At 48.1% G+C, this 20,227-nt stretch overlaps 1 protein-coding gene across 1 annotated transcript in view; it reads right to left on the bottom strand.

Annotated features, from left to right (window-relative positions):
* LOXHD1 (lipoxygenase homology domains 1) overlaps positions 1–20,227 on the bottom strand; it is a 150,127-nt gene that overhangs the window by 101,366 nt on the left and 28,534 nt on the right. The window contains exons 5-6 of the mRNA XM_032422728.1: positions 11,720–11,818; positions 7,272–7,420 (exon numbers count right to left, since the gene is read on the bottom strand). Of these exons, the coding sequence (XP_032278619.1) occupies positions 7,272–7,420; positions 11,720–11,818 (248 nt within the window). The remainder of the gene's footprint in view (positions 1–7,271; positions 7,421–11,719; positions 11,819–20,227) is intronic.

Below are 20,227 nucleotides of genomic sequence, written 5' to 3'. Positions count from 1 at the left end.
TTTTCCAAAAATACTAAACACAAAGAAAGGCTGAGAGAGAAGATAAAAGCTTAAGTACTGGTACAGAAAGTATGAAAGTCCATGGACAGTTCTAGAAATTTTCCAGATGCATATTAAACTGTGTAAACAATTATCTGTGAAAATTCATGGCCGCAAGGTCTGCAAGATGAGGCTAGAGGAAGCCGGCTCCCCGAGAGCCAACTATCTGGGAGCACCTCTAGGACGCACACCACAGCGGGAAGGAGCAGAGGGGTGGAGGCAGGGAAGGAAACGACCAAGCGCTCCAGTGCAGAGAAACCAGTGGGGGAGAGGGGGCAGAGGGTCCTCCCAAAGGCATTCCGGCCTCTGCTGACGTGGGTCCTGGCTGACTCAGGGCCCCTGTTGCTCAGAGGGGCGTACCCAAGAGTCCCTTGTAAGAGAGGAGGGAGCAGCTTTCCCACTTGTGTTCACAACCTCCTCAGACAGCTCTGAGTTTTCATGGAGTTCCTTGTAAGACTTCAGGACGTCTCAGGAATGGTTTTGCTAACAGAATGAAAGGTTGGTGTTCCAGACAGAGTGCCGCTTCACAGATTCTGTTGTTAACGGCAGAAAGCGCTGTAGAAGAAGACTGGGGAGAGAGAAACCCCCTTCCCCATGACTGAGAGAAGCACACGCCTGGAGAGAGAGAGAGACAGAAAGAGAGAGAGCGTGTGTGTGAGAGAGAGACAGAGAGACAGAGAGAGACAGACAGAAGCAATGACCAAATAAAAAACAAGAACCATTATCTCCTGGGGGAATACCCTCCATTGGAAGACAAGCCCCCAGGCAGGGCTCACCTTCTCAGAGGCGAGAAGGAAAGCTGGGGTCACGGGCCCCCGGGGTGGTGAGGCCTGTCCATGCTGGAGCCCACTGTCTTCAGCAGCAACAAGGACACAGCCGAGTCAGAAGGCAAGACCAGCCAATGGGAAAAGCCAAGAAGGTTACACTATCCCGAAGGAGAGGAGGAAAAGGTGGAGCCGCCAAGCAGGGGTCCTCTCTTCCCTGTTCTTTACTGAGGTTCACAGACACACCCAAATGATCGGGGGCCTCGGGGCTTTCATTTCCACCCGCCCCCCCACCCCTTACAGGGTAAACACGCGGGCGTGAGCACATGGAGTGGGGCCTGGAGTCAGCAGGTTTTAGATCGATGTGGAGTGTCAACCGTGATTCATAGCAGCTCTCCGTGCTCTATACTGGAAGAACTCCCACCGATTTTATATAACCTGATGGGAACAGAGGCCTGTTCTGTGCAAAAGTGAACTGTCCCACACACACACAGAACAATGTGAGGAGGATGAAGGGTCTCCTCCCTCCCGCCCACGTGCCAAGGTACCCAAGATACACACAGTCTGGGGGGTCCACAAAGGGTGGACCCGCTGTGTACCAGCCCGCTGTGAACCAGCCACGGGAGCAGGCAATGCACGTAAAACAAACCTCTGCCTTCAAGGAGTTTTCAATCTTCCCTTTAAAAATGCATATAGGTTATCCAGTAAAAGTGGCCCATGACCTGTGAGCAGCCATCGCGACATTCCCAGAGCCATTGCTGAACTGTGCCTTCCTGTTAGAGTTCTAAGATCATAGGGCAAAGGACAGGTAAGTTTTGACACAGAAGAAAAAAAGGAGGAAGATTTTTGGAGCTTATGAACCCACTTTAAAATAAATCTCAGCATCTAGGAGTTAGCAGGGAAGACCCGGGCTCATGGAAGAGTGAGAGAATGTTCTATGGGGGAAACTGAGGCCCACCAAAGGAAGGTGAGATCTCCCTGTCATGAGGCTATCCTTACCCCCAGGCTCCAGGTCTCAGTCATCACACTGAAAAACTCTGTCACATAATATAAATAACTGTAAATGGCAGCATCTGAATGGTGACACCCTAACATTCTCTTCTTCCTCCGCACCTCCTCTCCTCTGAGCCCACCCATACACCTACTCTCTCATCACCACCTCAGACCACTGCTCCACCTCAGTCAATAAAGACCTCTGACGGCTTATTATGATCAGGATCTGCAAAGGTCCTTCCCACACCTACCTCCCTAATATTATTTCCCACTTCTCAGTCCTCTGAGCCCTGTGCTCTGGCCCAGAGCTACTCAATATCCCTGCCCTACCCTCTGGCTCCTCCTCATCTGCCCACAGGAGTCCTCCTCCCTGCCCCTCCTGGCAAAACCCTACCCATCTTCATGGCCCAGCTCCAGTGGACCCCTGAGGCCCCGTGAGACACAGCTCACCCCCACAACCTTCATTTGTACCTTACTCAAGTCTTTTATCTCCTCCTGTTTTGCATTAAACTCATGGTTAATTCTGATTTCTGGTCTTCAAACCGGGAAATTTGGTCTGATCGACACTACTCTAATTGTGGGACTCCCAAGACAGAATGTTTGTTCATTGAAAGCTGGGCTGTCCCTGAAAGTTTGGGATATAAGGGTACTGTAGGTATGATTATTTTAGGGACTTTTCTTACTCTTTTAAGGAGCAGAACAGTGTTTATCATAACAGCTGCTGTTGGTAGCCGCATAAATGTTTGACTGTTGAGTTTTCATTGGTAACGGAAGGACACACTGAGCTTCTTGACATCCCTGAAATCAACTCCATGAGCCTGTCTCCTCGTCCTGCCAGGGCCAGTGGTGCAGGCTGTGCTCATATCCCCAGCAGTACGCAGCAGGCGATCTCCCCATGTGGACTGTCTAACACGTGACATCGTGGAGGGAATCCAGACTGGGAGTCCAGAGGACCTGGGGCACGTACCAGGCCTGCCACTGAAGAGCTGCAGGGCCTTGGGCCAGTCTCTTTACTGCAGCAGATGGACCAAGGACAGGACCCACTGGTGCATGATGTTCCATCTTGTGACTACTGCTCCTCCTAAGTGGTCTTTGAACTGCACAGACCATTTGAGTTGATCAAGATTGTGAGCTAACGAGACGTGGGGGCCCAAGCCCTGGGTGGGGGCAAGAGCTGGGGGAGGTGAGGATGCCAGCCCTCCAACTCCGGGAGAGGGAGAGGCAGGGGGGAAGGGGTGTGTGGGTCACCTCGAAGCCCATCTGCCTGGGCTGAGACGCACACATGGGCAGCCGACTAGAGGGGCGATCGCCTATGAAGGAGTTAATTACACTGGATTTTAGATTTATCCCACCAAGCCCTTAAACATAAATACCTAAGGAGCGGTTGTCATGTGAAGTCCAAGGCAACCAGCCTGGCAACTTTGAGGACCAGGAGCACTTACTGTGCAAGTGTCAAATCTGGAAACACGGCCAGTTCAATAGCCCCTTTAATTGGCATCCCTGGGGAGCTGAGGGCCAGCAGATCAGTTGGAGTGAACTGAGGAGGGGCAGCACGAGGTGCGAGGCAGGGGAGGCAGGACGCTAGAGCTGGCTGCCCACGGCACAGTCACAGAGCGCCTTCCCCCAGCCTCTGGCTTCCAGCTTGCACTCACCCTGCCTGGGACCTAAAGTCTTCCTTCCTCCCTTCCTCAGGAAAATAGCTAGGAAATCCAGACACAATGGCCTACAAAGTGCTTGAGTTAATTTTTTGTCTTATCCCCAGGAAGGATTTTGGTTTGGCTTAAGGTATAGGAATAGGCTGTTAGGAGGTTTTCAGAAAGCAGCAAAACTTGGAGAGGGACAACCGCCTTGGTACTGGGGGTGGACGGAGCAGGAAGTAGGTCCCTGAACTCACCCCTGCACATGATACAGCTGCAAAGAGAATAACCAATCTCACACTGAAAGTAGCCTGCTTGGCCTTCTGGTTCAAAACAGTGTCTGACTAGCAAATAAGAAAAGAAAAAGGAAAGAAAGAAGAAGGGAGAGGGGGAGGGTGGGAGGAAAGGTGGAAACATCATTCCAAAGAATCAAAAGAAGAGCAGAACTCTGCCAAGGGCCTCACACAGCATATAGTACAAGGACTCAGGAAAGTGGGCATGCTTCGTGGAATACAAGAAGATTTGGTCTTTATGAAATAGGACTAAACATCTTTAAGGATAGCAGGGGCTGCATGGAAAAGGCAAAAGGTGATACTAAAAGGGAACTAGGTTGAAAAAGGAAAGGTATCAAGAGAAGCAGAAAGCAGCAAATCCGTCAAAGTTCTCACCATCCTGCGAGTCCTTTAACCAACTCCTGGGAATTTATCGTAAGAAGTAATCTTACCTGTGCATAAAGACAAGCTACAAGGATGTGTGTCACTGCACTCTTTATAGTATCAGGAATGCTGAGGAAAAGGATGTTCAACAAAGGAAGATCGGTTTAATCAGTCATGATGTATCTGCACGGAAATACTAGAGCACTCACTAAAAAATTACATTGTAAAACCTTCATGTCATTCTATTTAAATAACATGGGGACATTTGCATGCTCTATTTCAAAGTGGAAACAGAGCGGCTTGTAAAACACTGTTTACGATGACCCCATTTTATAAAAAATGATATAGGTATATTAATTCACAGAAAAATATCTGGAGGATATGCACCAAGATATGCTCACTGGTTATCTCTGGGTGGTGAAATCATGGTGGTTTAGGTTTATCTCATTTTTTGTTTATGTGTATTTCCTAACTTTTTACAATAAATATGTATTACTTTTATAGGAACAAAAAAATAATAGAAACATTCAGAATTAAAATGCACATTGATAGGAGAAAGGAAGGGACCTGGTAGTTTGGAAGAGTCAATCAATGACAGGGTGGGGGAAGGTGATACGTTCTCACAGGATGCAAAGCACAGAGGATGGAAGGGGCCAGAGGGAAGCTGAACGCTTTGCAAAGCAGAGAACGGAGATCCTATAAATGGGTAATTGGTGCTCCCGAAGAAGAGGCCAGAACAGATGCCATCCAAGCAAGAATCTGGTATATAATAGGAAATCTCTTTTTTGAGCTATAAATAAATAAATAAATAAATAAATAAATAAATAAATACCCTTTGCATCAAAGACTCATCATGTCCCTAAGAAATTAAAAACAAAAGCAAAAGGAAGGGAGGGAGGGAGGAAGGGAAAGAGGATGAGGCTATAAAGGAACTAACACAGCCCCCCTCTTCTAGCCTTTTTATTATAAATATAAAGAAAAAATTCTGCAAGGATTCTGGCTGAAAAAAATAAAATAAAATAAAACAGATCATCTTGAAAGAAACAAAATCCCCTTGGCTTCAATATCAAATTTCAGAAGGCAATGGAATGCAATTTCCAACATCTTAAAGGGACAAAAAGAAAAGGAAAAAAACATGTTCTCACTCTGCCAAGCTGTCCTTTCCTTTGAGCATGAACACAATAAAGGGGCCTGTTCTGGCGTGCAAACCCACCTCGTTCGTGAAGTTTCTGAAGAGAGCACATTGGATGAGTGGGCCCATGTGACCAAGAAGGAACCTGACCTGGGGGTGGGAGGTGCAACTGCAAAACCTTGCCAAGGCCACACTCAGGCTCTGGGGTGTACCTTGCAGCTCTGTGCACTAATCCTGGGTCTTCACTCAGATTGTGTTCCTTCCCAGGATGGAGGAACGTGGCTGCGGTCATAAAACACACCTGCCTCTTCTCCCTCCTCCTCCCTGAGGACACACCCCTGCCTGCTCACTGGCTACTTAGGGTTCTGGACTCCTGCCCCATTTCTTCGCCAATCCAAGCAGCATTTAGCCTCCTGGAACCCTGTTTAGCACCAGGCTCTTGGCTCTTAGAGCCAGGCAAGCCCCCTCCTTTCCAGAAGAACCTTGGCCACTCCTCACTTCACCAATTCATGCCCCATTCCAGGCCAAGAGCTGGGGCAGTGCCCCCGAGGAATGTCCAGCCTAGTTATGGAAAGGAGTGCGGCAGACATGCGAGGATGCTCACTCAGCCCTTTCTTAGCCTACTTCTACTATAAAGACTGGAAAGCCAGCCACTTGTCCTACTTTCCACTGTAGCTGGGGTGACCACACGACTCATTTCTGACCAATGAAATGTAGGCAGAAGGCCCAAGGAGGGCATTGTGTCTTTCAAAATAAAGCAAGGCTTGCCAGAAAAAAAAAAAAAAGGTTTTCCCCTTTGGTCTTCCCTTCTCTTCCTGCCTGGAACACAGATAAGATGGCTAGAGATTCAGCAGCCATTATGTGATCATGAGGCAACAAAGTGGGGGATGAAAGCCACAGTGCCCAGGGTGGTGACACAGCAAGACAGCAGCTGTCCTAAAAGCAGCTGCACCAGCCCTGAGCTGACCACATCTGGATTTTGTGTGAGATGAGAAAAATAAGCCCTGGTTATGTAACACTGCACTTCAATCGTCTGATAATTGCAGTCAAACACTGCTGATATAAGAAGGTAATGAAGTTAAGCAATAACAAAACCTCACCTATCAGGCAGCCTCATTCTGCAGTCAAATTGTTATAAGTCGGAGTGGTTTCTGTTTTAAGCAATAAGATCTTTTTCAAGATATTTTTCAAATACATATTCTACAATAACCTTTCCCTATCCTTCTGTAATGAGCTGAAATCTACTGATAGCCTCATGAAGGGAGATATATGGGATCGTAGCCCATTTTCTAAGTGACCTCAGACTTCTGTGGATTTTGAATATTCTTTTGGCTTTTTATATCTTCTTCAAAGAAGAAGAAGAAGAAGGTCCCCATTACAGTCCTCAATAGCCCTACCTAATACAATGACTCTTTCCCTCTCTAATCTTTTGCTGTAGGTTTAAAATTGTAGGCAAGAGTTTGCTAGAAGAGATTATAATGAGCACTAGGCTGAGAGAGAGTCTGAGGGGTCTTGCCTTCAAAATCAGGGCAAGGCAAGAGAGAGCCAGAGGCATGAGCTCTCCTCACAAACTTTGAACCAGATAAGTGTTAGCTCCTCAGAAGCCTTTTTGTTTTCTTCTTGCTTCCTACCTTCGTCCTGGGTTGGTAAGATTATGAGGCACCTAAATGCAGATGTTGCAAGGCAACAGCCCAAGATAAGTCACAAGAAAGCTTATGATTAGGGTCCAATGAACGCCCTAAGCAGGCAGGGTTATAAGCATTCACAGGAAGGAGAGGTTCTGGTGGGCCAGAGTCAGGGAGAACTTGAGTCTTGAAGGACGATCAGGCCCTGGCTACCTTTGGATGGGAGCCCCGGGCTTTCTGGGAAGGTGGTAACATGTGCAGGGTCTGGGAGGCTGGGAGTCAGCCAGCAAGGTTGGCCAGGAGGCTTTGGCAGAAGAGTGGAGACAGACAGACCAAGAGAGGGAGGTTAGGCTGAAATATGCCCCCTGAAGAGCCAGAATTCCCCTCCCAGGCCACAGGGACCATGGACAGGCAGCCGAACCTACCTTGGACAGGAACCAACCTGCAGACCCGCCCTTGTTGTTGTGGCCAACGTTGATCTTTATCAGCTGCCCCAGATCCGGAGCATCTAGCATGAACTTGTCTTCAGCTCCCCTTTCAAAGTTGTCCTTTTCATTTTCCAGCCTGCGCTCCCCTGTACACACACAGGCAAGAAACTTACAAAGGAGACCAGAGGAGGAGAAAAAACCATTTCTAAGCTTAATGGTCTGCCCACTGGAGGGTGGTCTCAAAAGTCAACAAGGTGGGAGGTGGTGGGGGGTGGGGCAGGACAGGTCCTTCCACTCCATTTTGCTGTGAACCTAAAACTACTCTAACGACAACGTTAAATTTTTTTAAGAAGTCAACCCTGAGATTTCTGGGCTCTGTAAATCCCTCCAACCTCCAGTCAAGGGAGAAGCTTGCCCTGCGTGTGGCTTGTGCCCAGGTCCCATAACTGGGTTTCTGCTTCCTGCCTTAGTCTGGAGTTTCCATCCTGGTAACCCCATGTGCACCCCCATCCTTAGAGCTGAGGTCCTGCCGGGCTTGTCCCAGCCTCTTGTCCTGAACTGGGAGCATAGCCGAGGAAGTTGGTCCAGGGCTGTGCTGGGCCCCTGACAGCCAAGAGACGTCCTTAGGCCTGCCTCCTTTTCTGGAAAACAGCAATGACAGCTACCATCAGACATCCTAGTTCTACATAGATTTTTTTTTTTTCTTTTCTTTCTATTTGTCACCACAATCCAAGAGGGGGTATTATTAATTCTGTCTTGTGGATGAAGAAACAGGCTTAGAGAAGCCCGATAACATGCCAGAAGTCACGTGGGTGATAAGCACATCATTAGGATCCATTCTAACCTGTTCTTTCTACTTTGCAATTTTCCACTATTATGTCCCCAAGCCTGCAGGTCATATTAACACTTACAGCCCCACCTAAGTACCAGCTTCATGCTGATGCCATCCATTTGCTTTCTTTCCTAAAATTTAATTCTTTACATCCTTCTACATTTTGAACTGCAACCATTCAAACATATAGAAAGTAGTATAAGAAACCCATACGCCCACCACCAGATTTCAGAGGCAGAACAGGTGCTAACACTCTGCCTAATTGGCTCAGACCTTTCTTTTTTAAAGAAGAGATAACAGGTAGGTCTAAAGTCTCACTGGCCACCCGACTCTCCTACTCCCTACCGCAAATAAACCCCACCCACAAGTGACCTGTATCGTCTCCGTGAATTTTGGTTCGCAGGTGGATGTATTCATAGAGAAAATGTACTATTTTTTGCATGTTTTAGAATTAACAAGAATAACATCACAGTGCATATCTCTCTGTCTCAGGTTTGTCATCCACACAGCGGGGATGCGAACAGCACCACCGCATAGGGTCCGCTGTGAGGATGAACTGAATTGGTCCCCACGAGGTGGCTGCCTGAGCTAAGTGCTGTGTTCATGATGCACTTCACGTATTTGGGGAATACGTTGTAAAATTTATACCAGTTCAGAATTTCCACATCTTCCAGGTTAATTGTTCCTTTCATCATTGTCTGATATATTTTTTATTTCTAACGGAGTGTTTTTGCCTTAAAGTTTAATTTGACCGACAATAATACAGCTATGGCCACCTTCTTCTGTGTTGTTGATATGCTCCTGATATACATCATTGCATTCTATTTATTTTCAGCCCTTCTGCATCCCGTGCTTAAGCTGGATTTTATTTCTTTTCATTTAATATGAGAATACCTATCCTTTAACTGATGAGTTTAGTTTATTTCTATTTATTGTGATTATTTGTACATTTATTTTATTTTTTATTATTAGCCATACTTTTTCTTTGCTTCTCTTTCCTCATTTCCTGCCTTCTATTGGATTGATTGAGGCTTTATTCCCTTTTATTCCCTCTACTGGTTTAGAAGTTATACATTTCTTATGCGGGAGGTTACTTTTACAATTTTAATATGCATACTTGACTTATTAAAGTCTAAAGTTCATCAATACCTATACTCTCCTATCGCTTGGGGATGAGCTGTGACCAAGAACTTAATTATATTTTAACTTTCATTATTTACCTTACTTCTCAAAGATGATCGTGTTCTAGTATTTTGGGTCCACATTTTCTCATGCCCTGATGATAGTCATTATTAATATTGTTTACTATAGTCAATGCTTGCTTAGCTTTGTTACATCAATATCAATATTTTCCTCAATTATTTTCTTGCTTCACCTTTCTTGTGGGTATGATTTCCTTTTTCTTAAAGTATATTCTTCAGCAGCTGTTTAAGTATAGGTCTATGAGTGGTAAACCCTATTTTTCTTTGTTTGCGTGGCAATTCACTAATTTTGCCCTCACTCTGGAATGATAGCCTAGCTGGACACAGAATTCTAGACTGATATATATTCTTGCTCAGAACATTAAATCTATTATTCCATGAACTTATGACCTTGTATAAGTAGCTTATAGGAATTTACTATCCTTCTAATTGGTTTTGTAGAAGATAATCTGCCAAATCTGGTTACCTTTAAGATCTTTCTCTTTGCCTTTGGTTTCCCCACAATGTATCTAAATGTGGATTTGTTTTCCTTTATCCTGCTCAGGGACTCCTTCTGTTACTTTAGTCTGAAAATTCAAATCTTTGCTCAATTTTGAAAAAGTTTCAGCCATTATCTTTTCAAGTATTTTCTTTCACCTATTCTATTCTCTATTGGAACTCCTGTTCAACATCTATCAGAACTTATTCTGTCCTTCATGAATCATGACCTCTCATTTGTATTTTCCTCTTCATGTCTCTGCTCTGAGTATTTTGTTCATATTTGTGTTACAGTTCATAAGTCTCTATTCAGTGGTTTCTAATTGTGTTGTTTAACACATGCATTAAGTGTTTATATTTAGTAACTATATTTTCATTTCCTATATTTCTGTTTTATATACTTTTCATGGTGCCTTGTTGTTTTCTTCAATTGTTTTGTTCATGTCTGTAGTCCATTTAAACATATTTAAACTATAGCTTTTCTCAGATTACTCTATTATCTGAAATTTTTTTAAAGACTTTATATATTTATTTGACAGAGAGAGACACGGGGAGAGAGGGAACACAAGCAGGGGGAGTGGGAGAGGGAGAAGCAGGCTTCCTGCGGAGCAGGGAGCCCGATGCAGGGCTCAATCCCAGGACCCTGGGACCATGACCTGAGCCGAAGGCAGACGTTTAATGACTGAGCCACCCAGGTGCCCCTTTTATCTGAAATTCTTGAGCATTTACTCTTACTGACTGTTGTGTCCACTGATGTTTAGTCATGGGGGATTATGTCCTTGAGTGTTTTGTAGTTTTGGAAAGTGAACTCATCTCCAGTACCTTATCTTTGGGAATCTCATGCAGTCTTGCAAATGCTTCTGCAAGCACCAAAGGTATTACTGGCATGGAACCAATTTCTGTGCTTGGGGGAGGGGAGGTCCCCAAACCACACCTGTAGTGTAAAATCAGATGTCAAGCCCACATGAGTGTGAGCAGAAGGTATCAATTTCTCAACAACTCTGTCTTTTTAATCTAGAGCTCTTGCGGAGATAAGGTTATTGTACTGATAAGCAAACTTTTTCCTGACCTTTTTCGCTGAAGATGTTCCTGTGAACCTTCAGGGCTCCTGGCTTTACCTGCAGTTCTAATTTTGCCTATCTTGCTTCATGCAGGACACAATCTTATTTTCTGACCCCGAATGGGTATGGAAATCTATCCTGTAGATTGTTGAACATGAAAGCTCCCTCCTTCCAAATGCCATAGCACCAATTCATACCTAATACTTTGGTTTTGAGTTCCCTCTTCATTTCTGGCACCTGGAGATTTCTTTTTTTCTTAAACTCAGCAATGCATTTTGAATTCTTTAATACATTGCATCCAAAATTCAGATCTCAGTGGCTTTTCTGACTCCTGTGTTATTTCATTAACTTGGAGGAAGCAGGAGAGAACCACGTGTCTCAGTTCTACTGGCCTGAATGTCCTCCCAATACTTGTGGCCATGCTTGTGTCTTCAGTTCTTGCTTCACCTATGAAGACAAGTCTAATTATCTATCCCTGGCTCCATTCTATTCTGCACCAAACCACCGCACTGAATCAGGTCATGCCCAGCCACATTCAAAATATAACGCAAGATGGCCATGGAGCTTAAGGAGATAAAGAAAGTAAGAATGAGTGTCTTGGTGATGTAAAGCTTGGGTCTGTCCATAGTCTAGGATCAAGGACAAGTTTAAATAGACCCCAGACCCAACACTGTGTTCTGAAAACACATCACACACATAGATTTTACAAGATGGGCACCTGGCTGCCCAGGGAAGGCCATGAACAACCACACCGCAAGCAGAATTGCAGCTCAACAGAGGAGACTGGAGCTGCCTTCCTCTGCCAGGTGTGGGGGGGCACAGCCCACCTAAGAAGCAGAACTGGGCACAGCTTGGGAAGAAAGGATTTCTTACCTGTGTCTCCATACTCTCCAAAGATATTGATGAAGACGTCAGCATCGGTCCCCGCACCAATGACATCAGCAGTGTACACCCTGACTTCATACTTGTTACCTGGGAAGGAGGAGAGAGAAAGCCTCGGCTCATGAGGATCCTGAAGAGAGAAGAACAAAGGCCCCAAGGTAGCTACCACACCCCCCGCCCTTCCCTCCCACAGAGCCTGAGGTGTCACCATTGCTGTCAAGAACACAGCAAGAAACAAGCTGCCTGACTTTGGTTCCAAATGGTCATTGCCAGTATCCATGTGTATCAAGTTAAGGCACCACCCACCTTAAACTTAGACAGTGTTACATGTCAGTTATATCTCAATAAAGCTGAAAAGAAAAGTCAAATGGTCATTGCTAAACGGTGTGCACAGCGTAAATCAGGTAGAGGGAACTTCTGTTTTTATCTACTAACATGCTGCCTTGGGATGCATGAATCAGCCCCAATCCAGATGCCACGCTGAACCAGACCACCAGCCCATCTCCCCTGGATATTGAAATGCTTCTTACTGGGCCCACTGCACATCTACTCTGCCCTCTCCAATCTGTTCTCCACACTTCATCACAGTGTAAAAATTCACTGGGGAAAATACATTCTGCAAATGAAAATCAAATTTATATGTAAATTATCAGGGCCATAACCAATGCAAAAACTAGAGCACTGAGAGTAGCCAGCAAATGCATGCTTAGTGGTTACCTTACTTAAAGATCTGTATTGCTTCCTGTATCTTTCCCCTATTCGCAGAACCCCATGCACTGTAACCTCCAAATGCCTCAGCCCTGGCCATGGCCTTGTGGGGGGATGGGGCTCAATGTAAACTACACAACAGGCTGAGCTCTGCCTAGGTCTCCCCAGCTGGAGCCTGCCTTAGAGTGAAGGAGCGAAGGACAGGGGTTGCTGTGTGGTGCAGGAAGGAAGACTCCTCTAGACTTTCTTTGGGTGCTAACAATTCCAAGGGCTGAGGCGATTTTCCCTTCCCTTTCCCCTTCCTTCAATGACTTTTTATTTTTTATGTAGGAGAATTTTGCTCAGATTTCTTATGCCCAATATGTGAAGTTCATAAAAATTAGAGGTGTTTCAATAACTCAAAAAGGTATCTGTACCCCCATGTTTATTGCAGCATTATTTACAATAGCCAAGACATGGAAAAAATCTAAGTGTCCATCAATGGAAGAATAAAGAAGTATACACACTCACACACACGCACACAAACATACATAAATATATAATGGAATATTATTCAGCCACGAAAAAGAAGGGAATCTTGACATTTGCAATAACATGGATGGACCCTGAGGGCATCATGCTAACTAAAATAGGCCAGTCACAGAAAGACAAATACAGCACGATTCCACTGATAATGTGGAATCCAAAAAACAAACAACAAAAAACCCACAAAAACACCCCTAAAAATCCCCCAAACCAAAACAAAACAACCCCAAACCCATAGATACAGAGAACAGATTGGTGGTTGCCAGAAGTGGGGTATAGGGAGTATACAAAATGGGTCAAAAGGTACAAACCTTTGGTAATAAGATAAATAAATCATGACCCGTAATGTACAGCATGGCAACTATAGTTAATAATACTGTACTGCGTATCTGAAAGGTGCTGAGAGAGTAGATCTTAAAAGTTCTCATCACAAGAAAAAAATGTGTCATTATATGTGGTGATGGATGTTAACTAGACTTTTTATGATGCTCATTCCTCAATATATACACATACCAAATCATTATTTTGTACACCTGAAACTAATATAATGTTTTATGTCAATTATACCTCAATAAAAATAAACTGGAACTGTTTTAATTGAGGCTCAGAGTTCCATGCCCTCTGCCTGCCCACCTCCTCCCTAGGGCCTTCCCTAATGTCCTAGCCCCCAGGGGCTTTCTCCTCTGCATTCCTTGGCTCTGCCATGTTGTCTTTGTCAATGATTTCCAAGTTGACCGTCTATCGCCCTGCATGTTTAGCTGTTTACTGCAGGTGAGGCTTCCAAGTTCTTCAAGAATTTAAAAAAGGTCTGGGGCAGGACCTCCTTCTCATGTATAGCCCCCCAAAACAGCCCCTAGCACACTTTGCTGAGCACATACTAGAGTCTCACTAAGTATGTCAGAAAGCAACTTGATGCACATTTCCTAGAGCTCAAAGTCCCAGGGAAGTCACTCAGGGCAAAGGAGTGAGGTGGGGGAGATAAGGAGAAAACTTAATTTCACCCAGTCCCTATCTTGAATCCTGCCCAGCAGCTGCCATCTAGAGATGACATGATGCAGAATGTTGCAGGGCACCCACAGAGGACACCCCCACATATCCACAGCCCTGAAGCCTGATCTTTAACCTGCTGAGAACCTGAGCCGGGAGGGAACAGTTCTCTCCTTGAACCTCACTCGGTGAGATCCATCACAAGAGAGGAAAGACCCTCCAATTCTTGTCCCCAACCGAAGAGCTCCCAAATTCCCACCCCACTTTCTTCCCCATGAAGACCCCTCAGAGATGGGAGACAGAACCAGGGTCTTTTTTTTTTTTTTTTTAAAGATTTTATATATTTATTTGACAGAGAGAGAGACAGCGAGAGAGGGAACACAAGCAGAGAAGTGGGAGAGGGAGAAGCAGGCTTCCCGCTGAGCAGGGAGCCCAATGCGGGGCTCCATCCCAGGACCCTGGGATCATGACCTGAGCTGAAGGCAGACGCTTAGCGACTGAGCCACCCAGGCGCCCCGAGAACCAGGGTCTTCAGAAGAACCCCTAGGTCAATGACTTGAAGTCAGAGCCACATTCAGGCTACCTGGGGAGCTTGCCGACCGGGCAGGTTTCCAGCCCGTCCCCCTTCCCCGAAGATCCTGTGACATATCTGTGGAGGACCAGGAGGGCCCTGGCCGGTCCAGCAGCCCCTGCTCCTGATCATCTTCCAAGTCGCAGAGGCCTCTGGCTGCGGGCTGTTCTTTCCTCCTCTGAAAACCCTTCATTTGGGTTCACATCCTTTCTCAGCTCCAGTCTGGGGCTTACTTCACACAGAGGCAAGTCCCCTCTGCAGGGTGACAAGATGCCCAGGGCCCCCTTGGCTGGTGATGCCAGGGTGAGGTGGGGGCTGGGGGAGGCCCTAAAGGCCACTGCTGAGTATCAGTCGGTCAGAGAGGGCGACAGGACTCCAGAAAGAATGGGGCACAGTGCAGCAGGAGGAAAGGATGAGGGGGGCTGGGGAGCCCTTGGGGAAGGAGCAGCAGACACTCTGCATCATTCCAGAAGGCAGAATTGGACTTAGCACTTGAATTATAAAGAAGAATATTTTAGCTCACCAAAAGAAACGTTTTCTAGTAGCTAGGGCTATCCAACAAAGGCATGGGATACCCTTGGGGGAAGTTAGTTTCCCATCCCTAGAGACATCTAAGCAGTCACTTTGTGACGAGCACACTGGTGGAGAGCCATCTGTCAGGGAGGCTGTAAAGAAAATGCCAGAGGTGAAAGAATGTGAGAACACTAAGGGTCCTTCTCAGTCTGCAATTCCATGACATCTGACCAGGAAAGGCAGGCTGCAGACTAGAGAGGGAAGCCAAGAGATGGCGGGGGGGGGGGGGGGGGGGGGAGCAGCTCTCAGAGGACAGGGGAGGTACCCGAGGCCAGTGCAGGCAGGCCTGGGTAACAGGAGCCCACACAGGGCTTTGGGAACACAAAGCATCCCCATCCCAGGAAAGTCCAGAGAGGCAGGCATCAGGGCTGAAATGAGGCCACGTAGGAGACAAGGGTGGAAGGAGCTTCCAGAACCTTCCAGCTGAGGTGGACAAGGGGCCCAAGCCCAGGGGTCAGAAAATCAGATGAACAGAATGCTGGAGAAAGTCAGTTCTGGGATAAGGTTGGACTGTTCTCTAACCTCTGCAGAACTCTCTATGGCAAGATGGGGCCCTGGGTTTTCATGTGGTTGGCTGGGTGAGGAGCAGGACCCCCGTGTGCCAGATGACCTCCTATCAAATTGAGGAGAGGCTGAGAACAGCAGCAGGGTGCGCAGGCATTCCTCACAAAACTGTTCTCTAAAACGGCCCGAAGAGAGACAATGAGGCTTATTATATTACTGTTCTCCCGTCTTTTCTTCCACATTTCCTCTCCAAGCAGAACCCCATCCTATCTGATGTGCCATTTTCCAAACAAGGCCTAGGGCCCCACGCCAACCCTAAATTGTGATAAAGTGCATATACTGTTGAGAGAGCACGACGGGATAAAAGCAGGGCTTCATTCTCTCATGGCTGGCTGACTCAGCACAGTGCATCCGGCCTTACTCCCAAGTGGTCATGAGAGCCCCCCACTTTCCCGTGATCAGGATTTCAATAAGCACAAACTTGCCATTCTGGTCACAAGTGGGTTTGTGTATGTTGAATTCACCCCTTAGATCTAGTGATCCGTGTGAGAGCAAAATGTCCGTATGTGAAATGTGGCTGCCTCCCTGGTGAAAGGACCAGCCAGGGGGGAGGTCCCAGGCCAGGAAAAATCCCTGCTCCAAAGGCCAGAAGGGAACAAGGGGGGCCAGAGAAAGCAGATGAGAGCAAAGAGTTCAAAGAGGATGGCCCGGGCTGGCCCACCTTCTAGGACAAAGAATACTAAACGGTCACCCAGGCCTTGCAGCTCATGAGGCCCCTGCATGTCCTTGATGTCATCTGAACCATACAATGGCCACACGATACAGGCAGGACAGATACTGTTGACATTCTCATTTACAGATGAGGAAACGGAGGCTCAGGGGGCAAGGCGTCTTGCCCGGGGCCACACAGCTGCTAAATGATGCAAGAGGGGCTCAAAGCCAGGTCTCTTTTCTCTGAAGCTAGGGCTCTTTCTAGAATGCGTCTGGGCCTCTCATTCTCTATGCCAAGGGGTAGGCACATTTTTTTCTGTAAAGCGCCAGACAGTAAATATTTCAGGCCTTGCAGGCCACCTGATCTCTACTGCAAGGACTCGACTCTGCAGGGGTATCATGAAGGCAGCCATGCGCAATACGGTAGTCCCCCGCCCCCTTACCTGCGGGACTACGGCGGAGATCCCCAGTGGATGCCTGCGACCCTGGAGCGCACCCAACCCTACAGAAACTAGGTTTTTTCCTATACATAGAGATTACCAATAATGTTACAACAACTGCAATAATATGCTGTAATAAAAGTGGTGTGAGTGTGGTCTCCCTCTCTCAAAATTCCTTCCCGTACTGGGCTCACCCCTCTGGAGATGATGGGAGAGGACAAATGCCTGCATGATCACCACGTGAAGAGCATGACGCAGGCTCCGGAACTTGCCTTCCGACCGCCGGTCACAAACAGGAGCCTCTGCTCTGGAGGCGGACTGACCTCCTGAAACCGCGCACGCACGGCGCGCAGCGCAGAACTACGTAAGCGAGTGGGCGTGGCCTTGTGCCAATGAACTTTATTTATGCACTTCATAGAACTTTACTGAACTTCATTCATAGAACTCTCCTGTGTCATCAGATATTATTCGTGGTTGATTTCTTTTCAGCCGTGAAAAAGTGTAAACATCTCTGTTCGCTCCAGGTCCTCACAAAACTATACCTAGTCGGCCCGCAGCCTCTATGTAGACGGCCGCCCGCTGCCCCAAGCTGTCTTGTGCTTTCGGGCACTGTTCTGTGTTTCTCGGCAGGGGACTGCAGGCAACTCTCTGCTCGGTGGCCTGGAATGGGAGCGGAAGTGCTTGGTGCAGGGGTGGCCAGCCTGCTGGTCGCAGGGTGATCGCAGCACACTCATCACTAGCTAAGCAGCTCAAGGTTCTGAAGACTGGGGAACTGTTGCCCTTTTTCTGTGGGGCTGGAGGGGGTGAGAAGGACCATGTCCTGTGCCCAGTGTGGGCAGGGAGGGCCAGCTTTCCCTGCCCCTACAATGCTGGGTGACTGGGCTGAGCTCAACGTTCCCCTGAGTGCAGTGGAGTATGGGGGCCTGGGCTGGGGTTTCCTGAAGGTGGGGACAGATGGCAGCATTAGTTCTGCAACCTCAGGCATTGTGCCTTCAGCTCCTTGCCTGGCTGAGACTGAACAAGGAGCAGAGGTGGAAAGAGAGGGTGAAGGTCAGGTTGGAGGAGGAACTAGCAAGTTCACTGACCTTCCTGAGCAAGCATGGGACCAATAGGGCCTAGTGATGGATCACAGGAATGGTTGCCCAAGACAGTTCTACGGTTGGCCTGTGGTTTAATCAATGCTATAACATTTTCCCTTGAACTGATTTCTCTCTGGCCTTTTAGTGAGTAACCATTAGCTCATAGGGTGCCTTTCTACAAATTAGAAAAAGTCTCCCTTCCTCAAGACACTTTACTGCCATCTGTTGGATAATTGTCATAATAGATACACAAACCTACAACCTCTATGATGTGAAAAGTGTCTCCTTACATAGTCTCAGTTGTGCAGTGCACAACCTGCATATCTGAACCCAGCAGCACTACCTTTCAGAGAGTGGTTGCCTTTCCCTGAAGGTCAGTGAGAGCTCAAAGAAGCCAAAGTAGTTTGAGCATTGATCTGAACAATATACAATAAGGGAAATAGACCAGAGATTAAGGTAATCCCAGGGTACCTTCCAGAGCCAAACAGAACTGAGTTGGGGTACTGCAGGGATGGCATAAGTTGCAGCTTAAAGACAGGTGGCCGCCTTAAGGCCACAGCTTAGGGTTGTCTGTGCCCTGCTTGCCTGCCCAGGGGATCCACCAGCCGAGCCTTGCCCCCTCTTTCCTCTGCAGGCTGCATGGCAGAGGCACAGCCCTGCTCCCTCTGAACAGGAACCATGTCCCCTGTGGGCCAACCGGAAGCTGCCTGTGTCGGCTTCCAGAAAAGGCAGGCATGGCAGGCCCGAGCTGCCGCCTGCGCCTGGTGCGCTAGCCTCCCCCACAGCCTCGCCTGCACTGTCTGGAACAGTCAGCACACAGCAGTGACAGGACACATCTGAGAGAGCCACCTTGGGCGGCGGGGGGGCGGGGGGAGGCACAGCCACGAGTGGGCCGCATCCCCCAGATCTCACTGCCGAGCCGGGCTGAGCTGCTCGTCACGTTCCTGATGACAGAAGTCAAGCAAATGCCCAGAAACGAAGCCTCGGTCCCGCTTGCCAAGGAAGGGACCCTCCCACACCCAACGTGATCTGAGCCTCCCAGCCGCTCACGTGGCCCGGGCTTTTTTAGGAAGCAGGGAATCATGAATGAAGTGCTGCTGCGTTGACGCACGGTGTTTCTTTCCCTAGCCTCACGCATTCTCAGGTCCTGCGTGGTTAGAACGCGGCTTCATTCAGTCGGGGCCGGTGAGAGGTGGCGAGGGGGGGCAGGGGGCTGGCGGGACTTGACTTCGGCCCAGCCCCACCCGAGTCCACAGCTGCTCCCTGGCACCCATCACTTCCGCTCAGCCCGAGCCAGCCGCTGCAGAAGCGAGATCTCACCCGCGCCGCGGAGGAGGACACGGAACCGGGCGAGAGACACCGGCGGGACTGCCCTGGGGGTGGGGGCCAGCGGAATGTTCTCCCCCAGCCACGGAAGGCCCCCCCCCCCACCGTCTCCTTGCGCCTGCGCGGGTGCAGGGAGGAGTGTCCCCGGACCCCGGAAGACCCAGCGCGGAGAGCTGGGTCACAGCCCCTGAGCAGTGAAGGTCCTCCCAGGTCGAGAGACTCGAGTCTACCTCCCCCCTTGCTGCCCCCAAAAGGTTTCCTCTTCCTTCCCTCTGGTCCAGAGGTCCACATCTCTCACCCAGAGTCACCCGATTCTTCAGTGAGGACTTGGAACTCCTCTGCTTTCTCGAGAATTCCCTCAACCTTGCCGCCCCTACAGGCACACGCACTTACCAAAGTGGTAAGAGCCTCTGATGCTTACTGAGGACTGACATGGCCCGTCACACCTCTTTCTCCTGTAATCCTCACGATGGCAGACCCTATTACTACTGCGGTCACCACTCGCTGAGGAAGCATTAGAAGCAGCAGGTTAAGAAACCTGATCAAGTTCCCACAGTTAGAAAGGGTGAAGCCCAGATTTGGACTCAAGAGGTCCAGGCAGGAAGATTCTCTCTCAGCTGTCACTGCGCCCACCCTGCCAGGTCTAGCTTAGAGCCCACCTCCCCAGCCCGCGGTGCTCCACTTTAGAACTCTCCAGGCGTCTATCACTTATTTGGCACCTAACAGGTGCTCAAGCACATGCTGAGCCTGGTTACGCAAGGACATTAAAACATCGCTCAGTCACTAATGGTTGCTCCTGGGTGGTAATCAAGAAAAACCACTCTGTCCCTTGTTTCACTGCCAAATCATAGATAGCTAGTATCCTTGCCTAGGACACTGTGATGTAAGCCTGATGTTATCAGGTGCTGAAAGACTATGGAGTAGGTAGGCTTTCACTCCTTTTAGCTCATTGTGCACACGCCCTCATCCAATTCATTGCCAAGCCCCAGAGAGCCATTTCCACATGTCCCTCAGACACTCATCTCCCTTGGCTCTCACCCCCGTTGCTCTGCTCTGCAGTACCCTTCCTTTCCAC

The sequence above is a fragment of the Phoca vitulina genome, unplaced genomic scaffold (assembly GCF_004348235.1).
Source record: "Phoca vitulina isolate PV1807 unplaced genomic scaffold, GSC_HSeal_1.0 scaffold27, whole genome shotgun sequence".
Classification (NCBI taxonomy): Eukaryota; Metazoa; Chordata; class Mammalia; order Carnivora; family Phocidae; genus Phoca; species Phoca vitulina.
This window is presented reverse-complemented; position numbering and strand designations above follow the sequence as displayed.